Raw genomic sequence first — 14,601 nt, 5'->3', positions numbered from 1 at the left:
ACTGAAAACGCTTATCAATGAAAAGGACAGAAATGGTACAGAAATGATGCAATAAAAGTTTATTTCTGGAACCACATGCACCAAAAATATCTGGAGGACAAAAAGGCCAAAAGAAAGTAAAAGAAAATGTCACTCCCATAATGGAAGGTGAGTCAAGGTTATTTTTTACTACATACAAAAATATGAGAACCAGCCACCTCATCCTCAAGAATAACCCAGCACCCGTAAAGACAGATTTGAAAAAAAAAGTAATTTCATCTACAAGTTTGCGTGCCCAATGGATGGGTGCCACCTCTCATATATCGGGATGACAACTACCACACTATCAAAACGTCTCATTTCATCATTAAGATGATGGCATATTCAGTCATTATAACAATGAATACTGGTAAGAATGAGAGAGAGAGAGAGAGAGAGAGAGAGAGAGAGAGAGAGAGAGAGAGAGAGAGAGAGAGAGAGAGAGAGAGAGAGAGAGAGAGAGAGCGCGCCTGTGGGCTTTACAATGAAGACCCCTCAAGGCAGAAATGAACCAATGAAAATAGAACCTGCCAAGACATTAATCCATTCTTCCTGCTATAAGTAATTGCCCACTGTTGTGTTTAGGTCATTCTTTCTGATGATGACTACCTGCGTGATTGTTGAAACATGAGTAGAATAAACGACAAAAACAGAATATCTATCCATATCATTTGGAAATTTATTATACCATCTATATGTAGGCAAGGAGGATATAATTAGAAGAATAGAGGAGAGACACTACAAGCTATATGCAATTGAAACTATAATTTTTTTGTTTTTACCACTGAGTCACTTCTAGATGCATTTAGCATGCTGAAAAGATTTTTTAAATGAGAGGGAAGGCCAAAGAAGGTGGACAGCTAAGTAGGGAGAGATCAAAGTGATTGCTGCTGAGAAACTTAGTAATGTATCATCATCAGTGTGCCAAGGGAGGTGCAGTGTAGATGGTACCCCTACACAGCATATTTTTCAGTAAAATTAGTCAATACTGTATTTATATTTTTATATGGAGGGTTTTCTTTGGCAGCCTGAATGACTGAGCTTACTATTCATTTCTAGGATCAAAGAGGTAGTTGTTAAGTAACATTGTTTCAAAGAATTATGTTTATATTTCATTTTGCGGTTTTATTCAGGGTGAAAGCGAGAGGAGCCCTGAACTTGGCGTAAATCGTCACAGTATTGCTACTGGGATCTCGCCTACTCCAATAGCAGCAAGGGAGAGTCACATTAGACATCAAATGGCATTACGAGAAGACTCGTATACAGATATTCATGAATTTGTGTAAGTATAATAACCTTGTGGATCTGTTAATAAAAAAATTATGAAAAATGTTGTGTGCATGAATGTCAAGAAAGGAAGATACTGTATAGTCTGATGTTATTATAAAATATTTATTATTATATGGCTGCTTGTTGGATAAGCAAAAGTAGATATTAAATTATTGCTCGCTCGTCTGATAATTTTGAAGATTTATCTTTTAATTAGCTTTTTCACAATATTCTCATTTCAGTATATTTGTTGGAACCTGGAATGTAAATGGCCGCTCACCAACTATTGGTTTGGCTGACTGGTTAGCTGTAGATGAAGAGCCCCCTGACTTATATTGCATAGGTTTTCAGGAACTTGATCTGAATACAGAAACATTTTTGTTTAATAATACGCCAAAGGAACAAGAATGGCTGTAAGTATGAGAAGTTCAGTTTTACGTAGTTATTCTGATGACAATACAGACCTTTGTCTTTGTCTTTTGTACAGAAGTATTTCATTGACCCAATGGAGTGGGTTATTAATGCTTGCTAACATAGGAGTTAATTGGCAGCAGGTAGATTAGTGGTGCAGTCCTTGCTCTTCATATTGAAAAAAATGTAATTAGTATGATCACACTAAACAAGTATATGATAATAACAGCAAATATGCATACTTTGGATTTAGGGATTATGCAATACAATCCGTAGATCCTTGACCCATTGACGTCACTGTAGACCCTACAGGATGGCAATTGAGAGGTAATGTCTCAATGCTCCAAGGAACATCAAGGCCTTTGTGTCTTGTAAATTGGAGTCTAGCCATTTTTTCTTTTCTTATGGTAACAATTTCATTCTCTTTTCTGTCATAACAGACTTTACAAAGAAGACACTAAAGTGATGTGAATTGTGGAAAATTCTGCTTTTAAAACATTGATGGAAGGTAGAGTTGGATGGCATGCCTCTGGGCATTATGGGCCCTGGAGCAAATAATATTAGTTGGCCTCTTATCATGAGACGTAAAATTAATTGCCATTACTTGATATACCAGTAACTAATGCTCATAAGTAAATCAAAACACACACACTTATATTTACTATATGATTTATGGGTGTTTCTTTGGAAGACAAAAAATAAAAGTAATAAATTTTATTGTTGTCAGACACATAGACTATAAAAGTTGTGACCAGCAGGTAAACAGGAATGTTTTAACATTCCCTGAGATTAAAGAGATTAATCTGTTTTGAAGGTGTGCCAACGCAGCTTCAACACAAGTTTTTGTTGCAGAAGAATCTCTGAACCAACAATTTTGCATTCAAAGTAATGAGAAATAATTCATTCTATTCGTCATGTAATCAGTAAAATATATACACTATTAAAAACACACACACACACGCCATTATCTTCGTATGATTAAAAATTTTTCCTAGACAGAATACAGCTAAAACCTGATTGGCTGGCTGGTTGCCATGGAGATTGTTATCCAATGACTGGCCTTTACTTCATATGTCATGACAGCACTAAATTTGAATGTTACCATGATTGTGATTATTTGACTGCTGATGGCAAATATTACTTAATAATTTCCCTTACATAATTAGTTATTCAAAAACAAGAATTTAACCATTTTAACTTGAATACATTGGCATGAAAAAATCCCACACAGTGTGTCATAGTGATCAAATGTATGCCTGCAAATTGATGACAGTGACAATAAAGAACAACCTTCCTCTTCAAGATCGATATGATGAAGTGTATTTTATAGTCTTACTGTTAAAATTCACCAGTTGAATTACAAGGTAAGAAATGTTAAAACAAAGATTAGATGGAAAAAATACAATTCAGAAAGCTTATACCACTAAGGACCCAAATCCATGATAAATAGTGTCACAAATGGAAGTTAAGGAAATTAACCAAAATATCATAGAATTAAGACAACCACAAAAGTAATTTTTTAAACTTCAAGATTATAAGCAAAGACCTTTAGAAAGATTATGATGGAAATAATCCATTTGTCAAACCAAAATAAAATGTGAAAAGAGAAAATAACCAGCAGTCCTGACAGTATTAGAGTAACATATAACAACCCACTCAATAAGAAGTCCTACCTTAAATTAAATATCATAAGAAAAGAGACCACAGATCTAAATGATTAGGTGAAAGGAGATATAATAAACCAATCACTAGTACTTACCACAACCAAATTTCATAGAAAAAATTGTTTTAACAATATGATATTAAGAAACATAAATGTTTCTAATGAAGGAAAAAAATAGGAATGAAATTGTTGAATCCAAGAATACTAAGTTATTTAACAAAATTTAAAATCCTAAAGAACAACTAAAATATATCTCGGGTTATATTTAAGAAGAAATACAGTACAGATTGTATAAGAGGTCAAGAAACTTATATACTACTATACTTTACAGAAAGAGGTTAACTAATTGAAGAATTAAAAATTAAGGTAAAATAATTTTAGTAAAGGTAAACTGAAGATATTAAAAAAAATATGGTATGTATAACAAGCACCTAAACATAAAACCCCCTAGATGCTGAGCCATGGCATGGGTAGGGGGCCTTAGAGACCAGCATCTGGGCCCTGATGCCTGGTGGGGATGCTTTCTCACTGGTCCTTGGGGCCCAGCGGTTGGTCAAACAAAATTTGTCACCCTTTTTTCCTCTTATTGTTTAGAAAATACTGTCTCTCTTTAAAAATATGATCTTGGTCTGAATGTTTAAAAGATGCTCTGTTCCTTCTCATGCTGGCATTAAATGAGACGAGGACGCAGATAAGAAGGGCAAAAATTTAATCTCTGTGACTAGATCAAACCTTCCTGTTCCTGTCTAAAATAAAGAACTTCATGATGATTATGAGATTTTATACATAACATTCTGAAGAATCAGGGACAAAAGTTTATGAATGGTTTAGAACAATAAGGCTGTGATGACCCAATTTTATATATAGGAATGTTGTAGGATGAAGATGATTATTATTAATAGGGCTTAGTTTTTCCAGACCTCTGAGTCTTAAGTAGACTGTAGGATGAAGAACATCTAAAATATTTACATATGTAAAATTATCTATTTTTTGTTTGCAGAAATGCCGTTTTAAATGGAATCCATCCAAAAGCTAAATATCAAAAGGTCCGTCTTGTACGTTTAGTTGGCATGATGCTGATTATCCTGGTACAAGAAAAATACTTGGCTTACATACGTAATGTAGCAGTTGATACTGTTGGGACCGGGATAATGAATAAACTGGTAAGTAGTTTATTGCATATACGTAGTGTAATCTACATACTCTGCATGCCCTCTTTACTTGCTGTTGCTTTATTACATACAATGTATTCGTATATTACTCTACTTCAAAAATACTTCAAAAATACATTTCTGTGATGTTGATATTTTAAATGTTATTTACCTCTTCAGTACAGATTTTTTTATCGTGTAAAGCCAGCATGAAGAAAATGTAATATTTTAACTGGATACAACAGTCTTACACTGTACAAGAGAGTGGGCAGTGTACTGTAGTTGATTCTAATAACACATTGTAAAAGACAACTGAAGGGAAATTGAACAGGGTAACAAAGGTTTTCTGGCATTCATTGACAGTTTTAGTTAGGTCTTGTAACTTCATAAAGTTTACTATATTTTGCTACAAGATAGGTCTGCCCGTTGAAATAGCTTTTGAAAATTGGAAGAATTAATTTATAAGATCATTTTACTTACACACTTTTTTCAGTTGTGTGTGAAACTAATTCTTTCTTTCTCCCATCAAAAGTCTTACTATCTTGTACTCAAAACTGTACTGGAAATCATGACATTATTTTGAAATGATACAGAAATAATCTAAGAGGCTTTAGTAAATATAATAAGCTTTATGTAATATAAACAGTTGACAGGAGTTCAGCAGTGCTAAAAAAAAGAAAAAGGTATCCCCAATTCTGCCATCTCTTAAACAAAGGAGTGTTGAACTTAGGGAATATTAGGCATGTTTATGATTGAGGGTTTTATTGTAGAACATAAGTCTTTATTTCACATCGGTGAGAACTTGTTGTGTTATATTTTATTCATCCTGGTGTTTCCACGGAATTTGCAAAAGTTATACAGCGAGTACTAATGAGAAATAAAGAGAATGAGACAGAAGTTGTGGTCTTTTGTTACACCATTGCATTATAGTAGGTAGTTTTAAGGGTGAGATGATCTCCCTAAGGGTGAGATAATCTCCCTAACTATTTTTTTGGACATTTGTACTATAATGATGCATATCTCTTTTAGGGAAACAAAGGGGCAGTGTCAGTTAGATTAGATCTCCACAGCACTTCAATATGCTTTGTTAATGCACACATGGCAGCTCATATGGATGAATTAGAAAGGCGTAACGAAGATCACGACTGTATACTTCAAAGAACGTGTTTCCATATGAACATCAATAGCCCTCCAAAGACTATCAGGGATCATGAGTAAGTTTTTACACTATGCATAATGTTGTAAAGAACATTTAGTTTGATCAGTAATTGTTAATTTCCCTTGTGTAATTGTTTATTACACTGGTGAATACTGAAAATTTATTCCAGAAAAATGTCAGCTGATGAAGTTGAAGGTAATGCATAGTCAAAGAATTAATGTTTGATTTTTGGTTGTTTATTGATATTTTAATGGCTTCATTATTATTACGTATTATTATTATATATACATATATATATTATTGTATTTGGGAAGCAGACCCCCTCTCAAGCATACTTTATTAAAAGTAATGGCTATCTAGGCAGCGTTACGCTTGTAGAGATTCTATTCTTTTATTTCGAATAGTGGCCTTTTCTGTGCTACTTAAACAAGCTAGTAGAGCACCTGTAGAGGTCATTATGAAATATAAGAGTCAAGATTGTTGTATAAATTTCTATTATAGTTTTTACAAGTAAACTATGATGCCATAGTTATAAAAGTCAATAATCGTTTCTCTCTCTCTCCTCTCTATTTCTGGTAGCGAGCTTTTGTTTGGAGCTGCCAGACATCCTGTAGGCTAGGAAGCTGAGGGTGGACTATTTTTGGTGTTGTGTCCTTCCTCCTTATATCTGGGGGCATCAACAGTGGGTCTGCCCCATGTTGACCTCCTATTTGGTGATGGTGGCAAGTCGGGTTTTTCATTAGTCGCTTGGGTCAGGCCTCAAGCTACATCCACTGAGTTGATGGTCGTGTAGCTGCAACCTCAGAGATCATCTGAGTTGTACGATGACGTTGCTGGTTGTTGCGTCCCGCTGCGTGACGTCAAGGCTGTAGGAATGTCGTCTTCTGTAGAGTTGTTGCAATCGGTGGTGTCATTGTTGGGGTTAGGTCTTCTTATACTTATAGGGAAAAGAAATTCTTTGTGTCATATTCAGTGCTGGTTTTATTTGCTGAATGAGAAGCACCTCCAGTAGGCGCGATTGACAGGGAAGTCTCATGATGTCGGCTGTGGGCATGGTTTTTGATAGCCCCCTCCTGGGCGTGGCAGGAGATCCTCTAAGACAGGCGCGTGCTGGTCATACTGACGTAGGTGCTGCAGCAACTGGACTGGGCGTGTGTAAAAACCACTCCCTGCTGGTACGAGACCAACTGAAGCAGACGTATGTGGTACCACATACGTCTGCTTCAGTTGGTCTCGTTCCGGCGGGGAGTGGTTATTTTTCATGATTAGTCTCGTGTCCTCCGATTCTGATAGTACATAAATGATTAATATGTATTTTCTTGGTGGCGTCAGTCGGGTTTACATTTTCAGTTATAATCTTCTTTAAGGAGTCCTCTTCTTAACAGTAATGGGAACTTATGAAAGCTTTATAGTATAGCTTGATGTTATCCTGGGGGCGAGCTGCAGCCTCTCACTACCATACTATTTCGCCAAGGCTATGCAGACTTCTCTGCTGATTAATTTGTTGGAATATCCGTTATTCACTAGTAGTTGGGAGGCGAGGTCGAGTTCCTGTTGGAGTTCTTGTTGGAGTTCTTGTTGCGTGTCCTGCCAGGTCGAGCAGTGGGAGAAGGCTCTCCTGATGAAGGCCCTGACGGTCATACTCATGAACCTTGCAGGGCATTCACTGTCACCATTGAGCAAAGTTTAAAGTTGGTCTCCTTTGTGTAGACAGAAGCACAGAGGCCATCTTCTGTTGTAGTCACAAGGAAGTCAAGGTAGGGGAGCTGATCATCTGTGTTGTATTCAACTGTGTAATTCAGCATGCTGCACTGCTGAAATGCAGCGCCGCAGTGGCGTGGTTAGTATGGTGTTTGCGTCCCACCTCGGTGGTCGTGGGTTCAATTCTCGGCCATTCCATTGAGGAGTGAGAGATGTGCATTTCTGGTGATAGAAGTTCACTCTCAACGTGGTTCGGAAGTCACCTAAAGCCGTTGGTCCCGTCGCTGAATAACCACTGGTTCCATGCTACGTAAAAACACCATACCAACAAACAAACTGCTGAAATGCCTGATGGAGTGCTTCAACCTCATCCTCGGCATCAACTTGGACAAGGATATTTTCAATATGTTGGCTGTATATGGGGGGTTGCTGCATCCTGGCAAAGACTTTCCTCCATGGTGCCCATGTAAAAGTTAGCAAAGAGGTCCCCCGGTGTGGAGCCCATCGCTACACTGTGCTTCTGTCAGAACATCTGGCCATGGTTGGTGGAGAAAGGGGCCTTGTTAGTAGAAATCTCCAGCAGCATATGGAGGGAGGCTTCGGATATGTTGAGGGGCACTGTCAACTGACTCCTGTAGACACACTTGAGGCTTCTAAGAACTCTACTGATGACTGCAGGCTGTACTGGCTCAGGACTTAGGGGGTCGAGTTGATAAAGGCGTTTACCCAATGCATTCGTAGGGGCTGTCATCTGGCTGATGATCGGCTGTAGGGGGTTTCCTTGTTTGTAGGTTTTTATATTACCATATAAATAACTCAGGCTATAAACTCCTTGTATGAGCAGGTGGTGGACAGCTTTGGTTGCAGCATTCACTGCACTAATGACTGTTGGCCTGAATCTTGACGTCTTACGTCGGGTTTTTCGTCAGGTGCTTGAACTTCCTCTCGTCAGACAAAATAGCATCCAGCTTCTCGTGATATTTGGCAGTATCAATCAAAACGAAGGCTGCCATCTTGTCTGTGGATTATACTGTGATGTTATCCTTCTACTCCTTCGGTGCTATCTTCTCCTTACTGGGGATCCTGCTGGAGTGTGAGCCCCTATCTGTAAGGGCTTGGGCAAGTAGGAGGGGCTAAAGTGCATCAGTAGTTCTCACAATAATCCGGACTTTGAGTTGCTGGGTGGAGTCAAGGAGCAGCTTGATTTTGAGTCTCTTGTCGTGAGGCCTGGGTCTCGAAATGAAGCAGCAATTGAGGGATTTCCTACAGTTGCTGGTGTCCTCATTATTTCTTGCTGATGGGTTGTATAGCTGAATATTAGTGTATTTGGGAAGCAGACTCTCTCCCAAGCATACCTTATTAAAAATAATGGCTATCTCAGCAGTGATTGCTGCGACCACCGCTGTCCACCTCCTGTTCATACTAGGAGATTACAGCCTGGATTATTTATATGGCAATATAAAAACCCACAAACACAGAGACCCCCTTTGGCTGATCATCAGCCAGATGCCCCTACATACTCCTTGGCTAAGTGCCTTAATCAACTCTTGACCCCCTACGTTCTCAGTCAGTACAGCCAGCAGTTGTCAGTAGAGTTCTTAGAAGCCATCAAGGACACCCCTGGCACTGGAATCATCACCTCACTGGACGTAGAATCTTTCAAACGTACCTGTCGACGAAACCATTGACATTATCCTCAAGCGTGTCTACAGAAGTCAGTGGACAGCCTCCCTCAATATACCCGAAGCCTCCCTCCCCGAACTATTACAAACGTACCTGTCGACAAAACCATTGACATTATCCTCAAGCGTGTCGTCTACAGAAGTTAGTTGACAGTGCCCCTCAGCATATCCGAAGCCTCCCTCTGTACACTCCTGGAGAACTCTACTAAGAAGGCCTTTCTCCAGCCACTGTGGCCAGATGTTCTGACTGAAGCACAGCGTAGCAATGGGCTCCCCACTGGGGGTCCTCTTCGCTAATTTTTACGTGGGCACAGTGGAGGAATGAGTCTATGCCAGGATACGGCAACCCTGCCGATATGGCCGATATATTGACAATATCTTTGTACAAGTCGACGCCGAGGATGAGGTTGAAGCCCTCCGTCAGCCATTTCAGCAGTGCAGCATGTTGAATTACACAGTTCATCAGGTGAGCCCTTTCCCACTGCTCGACCTGGAAGGACACCCATCAGGAACTCGATCTCACCTTCCTACTAAATAATGTATATTTCAACAAATTAATCAGCAGAGAAGTCCACAGAGCTCTGGAGAAATGGTGTGGTAGTGAGAGGCCACAGCCCTGCCCCCAGGTTAACATCAAGCTGTACTATAAAGCTTTCATGAGTTCCCATTATCGTGACAAAGAGGACTCCTTAAAGACGTAAACCCGACTGACACCACCAAGAAAATAGACCTAATCATATACTACCAGAATCGGAGGACGTGAGAGCTAATCATGTAAAATAACCCCTCCCTGCTGGTACGAAACCCCCTGAAGCAGATGTATGTGGTATACTAGTACACATGCCCAGTTTGCCTGTTTTAAGATATATCCTACTATGCCCAGGAGGGAGCTATCAAAAACCATGCCTGCACCAGACATCAAGAGACTATCTCCCAGGATGTGATCATCCAGAATATGAAGATCATTGGGAAGGCCCCTGACATCTGTCAATTTCACCTGCTTGGGCCACTTCTCTTCCATCAAATAAAATGAATAGATAAATAAAAATAAATATGTAAATAGAAATAAATAAAAAACCAGCACTGAATACAACACAGGAAGAATTGCTCCTCCCAACGAGGAGTGAGTAGTCTTGCCCCCAACAATGACACCCCTGATCGTGACAACTCTACAGAAGATAATGCCCCTCCTGCAGTCAATGAAAATCAAGCCAGCCGTGACAACACGCAGTGTGATGCAACGTCCAGATCACACAGAAGTAGCTTAAGGACTGACCCAAGCAAACAATGAAAAACCTGACTTGCTGCCATCACCCAATAGGAGGAGATTGGCATGTGGCAGACCCCATACTGATGCCTCCTGATATAAGGAGGAAGGACACCACACCAGAAGCAGTCCACCCCTCAGCTTCTTAGCCTAGAGGATGTCTGGCAGCTCCAGAGGAAAGCCAGCTACAAGAAATAGAGAGAGGGAGAGAGAGAAACTGTTATTGACTTTTATAACTATGGTATCATAGTTTTCCTCAAAAACTATAATAGAAATATATACGTACACCAATCGTGGCTCTATTTGATAATGACCTCTGTAGGCGCTCTACTAGCATGTTTAAGTAGCATGGAAAAGGCTGCTATTTGGAAAATAGAGAAAAATCTCTAAAAGCATAATGCTGCTGAGATAGCCATTAGTTTTAATAAGGTACGTATTATTATTTTGTTGAAAATACTGGCAGTTTTTAATGAATTAATGTTATACAGGGTCTTTTCAATTCTTCTGATAATTAATTTTTCTGGCTCAGCTAGGTTGTTCAGTAGAATTCCAATATTGATATTTATCATAACTAGGATATTTGTCAAAAATATTTTATCAAATATTTTAAAATATATTAAAATAATTTTGACAAATATCCTAATTATGACAAATAAAACCGGGTTGCCGTTTACCAAGTCTGCCGGTAATCGCGGACTGCCTTATATATACAGCTTTCAATCAATTTTGACATATCCTAATTATGACAAATAAAACCAGGTTGCCGTTTACCAAGTCTGCCGGTAGTCGCGGACTGCCTTCTATACAGCTTTCAATCATTAGTAAAACTAAATGGCAACAGTTAATAAAGTCATATGTATTCAATACAACTTTAGTCAGTAACCTCAAATTACATTACCTTCTCTTCAGTGCTGCATTTTTTAGGTTTGTTTTTATTTCCATTTTCAGTATACTTAAACTTCACCCAAGATCCTTTTCACTTATCGAGCATTATAATTCAATGGCAACAATCACAGTAAAATATGTAGTCATTACAACAGTACATTACTTGTACAGTACTGATTCACTTAAAGAACGGACTAGCTCTCAGAGGGTTTATAGTTTTCACTCATTAGTGTTTAATCTACAGACCCATCAACCCCAATCTCAGTTTTAATAATAATAATAATACTAATAATAATATGCAGATAGTAGATTTTCTTTGATACATGTTTTGTTGATAATTCGTTTTTGTGACTCCGCTAGGTTGTTGAGTAGAATTCCAATATCCATATTTGTCATAATTAGGATATTTGTCAAAATTTGTAAAGAATATTTTAAAATATTTTAAAATTATTTTGACAAATATTCTAATTATGACAAATGACAAATATGAGTATTGGAATTCTACTCAACAACCTGGTTGAGTCAGAAAAACGAATTATCAGAATAATCGAAAAGACCCTGTATGAGATTGATTTGTTAAAAACTGCCATTATTTTCAACAAAACATGTTTCAAAGGTCTGCTCCCTGCATATTGCATATTATTATTATTATTATTATTATTATTATTATTAATTGATGTTATTATTATTATTATTATTTATTAATTATTTATTATTATTATTATTCCCCCCCCCCCCCGCCCCCCTATCACAGTCCTCCAATTCGTCTGGGTGGTATTTTATAGTGTGGGGTTCCGGGTTGCATCCTGCCTCCTTAGGAGTCCATCACTTTTCTTACTGTGCGCCGTTTCTAGGATCACACACTTCTGCAGGAGTCCTGGAGCTACTTCAGCCTCTAGTTTTTCTAGATTCCTTTTCAGGGATCTTGGGATCGTGCCTAGTGCTCCTATGATTATGGGTACGATTTCCACTGGCATATCCCATATCCTTCTTATTTCTATTTTCAGATTTTGATACTTATCCATTTTTTCCCTCTTTCTCTCTTCAACTCTGGTGTCCCATGGTATTGCGACATCAATGAGTGATACTTTCTTCTTGATTTTGTCAATCAACGTCACGTCTGGTCTATTTGCACGTATCACCCCATCTGTTCTGATACCATAGTCCCAGAGGATCTTTGCCTGATCGTTTTCTATCACTCCTTCAGGTTGGTGCTCGTACCACTTATTACTGCAAGGTAGCTGATGTGTCATGCACAGGCTCCAGTGGAGGGCTTTTGCCACTGAATCATGCCTCTTTTTGTACTGGTTCTGTGCAAGTGCCGGGCATTCGCTTGCTGTGTGGTTTATGGTTTCATTTTTCGTATTGCACTTCCTACATATGGGAGAGATGTTATTTCCGTCTATCGTTCTTTGAACATATTTGGTTCTTAGGGCCTGATCTTGTGCCGCTGTTATCATTCCTTCAGTTTCCTTCTTGAGCTCTCCCCTGTGTAGCCATTACCATGTGTCATCGCTGGCCAGTTCTTTAGTCTGTCTCATGTATTGTCCGTGCATTGGTTTGTTGTGCCAGTCCTCTGTTCTGTTTGTCATTCTCCTGTCTCTGTATATTTCTGGGTCTTCGTCTATTTTTACCAGTCCTTCTTCCCATGCACTCTTTAGCCACTCGTCTTCACTGTTTTTCAGATATTGCCCCAGTGCTTTGCTCTCGATTTTGACGCAGTCCTCTATACTTAGTAGTCCTCTCCCTCCTTCCTTTCGTGTTATGTATAGTCTGTCTGTATTTGCTCGTGCGTGTAGCGCTTTGTGTATTGTCTTATGTTTCCTAGTTCTCTGATCTATGCTGCGGAGTTCTGCCTTCGTCCATTCCACTATTATTGCGCTGTATCTGATTACTGGCACTGCCCATGTGTTTATGGCTTTCATCATATTTCCGGCATTGAGTTTTGACTTGAGTATCGCCTTGAGTCTCTGCATATATTCTTTCCTGATTGTGTCCTTCATCTCTTTGTGTTTTATATCCCCTCCTTCCATTATTCCCAGGTATTTGTATCCAGTCTCATCTATGTGTTTGATGTTGCTCCCATCTGGTAGCTTTATCCCTTCAGTCCTTGTTCCTTTGCCCTTTTTTATGTTGACTAAGGTGCATTTTTCTATTCCATACTCCATCCTGATGTCCCCAGATACAATCCTTACAGTCTAGATTAGGGTATCTATTTCCTTGATGCTCTTACCATACAGCTTGATGTCGCCCATGAACATCAGATGGTTAATTCTGTTGCCTCTTTTCTTGAGTTGGTACCCGGCATCCATCTTCTGTAGTACTTTTGTCATGGGAATCATGGCTACTATGAAGAGTAGTGGGGACAGTGAGTTGCCCTGGAAGATCCCTCTCCTGATATTAACCTCTGCTAGTCTTATTCCAGAGCTTGTAAGTATTGTATTCCAGTTGGCGCATTGTATTTTGAGGAAGCTGATGGTGTTTTTCTCTGCCCCATATATTTTCAAGCATTCTATTAGCCATGTGTGTGGTATCATGTCGAAGGCTTTCTTATAGTCTATCCATGCCATGCTTTGGTTGGTTTTCCTTCTCCTACTGTTCTTCATTACCATTTTGTCTATCAGGAGCTGGTTTCTTTTGTGTCCCTTACACTTCCTTCTGCAGCCTTTCTGTTGGTGGGGGGGGGATGGTGTTTGTCTCCTCTAGGTAGTTGTATAGCCTTTCACTGATGATACCTGTTAGTAACTTCACTATTTTGGTAGGCAGGTGATAGGCCTGTAGTTACTGGCTATATTTCCCTTACTCTTGTCTTTTTGTACTAGGGATGTTCTTCCTGTGGTCATCCATTTGGGTGCATGGTGATTTGAGATACAATGCTGGAGTTGTTCTGCTTCTCGTGGATGTAGGGCCTTGAAGTTTTTAAGCCAGTATCCATGGACTTCATCAGGACCTGGGGCTTTCCAGTTTGGCATTTTCTTTAATTGGTGTCTGACTGTGTCTGTTGTGATCTCTGTGAATCTTTGTTTTATTCTCCCTGTTTCTTCTTCCTTGACTTCCTGGAGCCATGTTGCATGTTTGTTGTGTGATACCAGATTGTTCCATATGTTTTCCGAGTCTCTTACTTGGTTCGGCTTCAGGAACTTCATGGTGGTTGTCTTCCTCTCTTAGTTGGCTGTAGAGTCTTTTCTGGTTGGTTCCGAATAGTTTGTTCTGTTGGTATCCCTTATTACTGTTCATGTACCGTTGGATCTTGTGTGCTTTGACCTTAAGCCTCTGTTTTACATCTATTGTGTTGTTTAGTCCCCTCTCTTGTACTTTGTATTTTCTCGTTGAGTTCCTCCCTTGTTTCCTTGCTTTTTAGCCTTTTTTCTGCCATCTCTTTCAGTTTACTCAAG

At 39.1% G+C, this 14,601-nt stretch overlaps 1 protein-coding gene across 3 annotated transcripts in view; it reads left to right on the top strand.

Annotated features, from left to right (window-relative positions):
* LOC135207904 (inositol polyphosphate 5-phosphatase OCRL-like) overlaps window positions 1-14,601 on the top strand; it is a 60,227-nt gene that overhangs the window by 22,719 nt on the left and 22,907 nt on the right. For all 3 annotated transcript variants that reach the window (XM_064239833.1, XM_064239832.1, XM_064239831.1), the window contains exons 4-7: window positions 1,152-1,300; window positions 1,530-1,700; window positions 4,362-4,524; window positions 5,542-5,726. In XM_064239833.1, coding sequence (XP_064095903.1) covers window positions 1,152-1,300; window positions 1,530-1,700; window positions 4,362-4,524; window positions 5,542-5,726 — 668 coding nt within the window. The remainder of the gene's footprint in view (window positions 1-1,151; window positions 1,301-1,529; window positions 1,701-4,361; window positions 4,525-5,541; window positions 5,727-14,601) is intronic.

This window comes from Macrobrachium nipponense, chromosome 34, assembly GCF_015104395.2.
Source record: "Macrobrachium nipponense isolate FS-2020 chromosome 34, ASM1510439v2, whole genome shotgun sequence".
NCBI classification, from domain to species: Eukaryota; Metazoa; Arthropoda; class Malacostraca; order Decapoda; family Palaemonidae; genus Macrobrachium; species Macrobrachium nipponense.
Note: the sequence above shows the minus strand (reverse complement) of the source record. Positions and strands in the feature narration are given on the sequence as shown.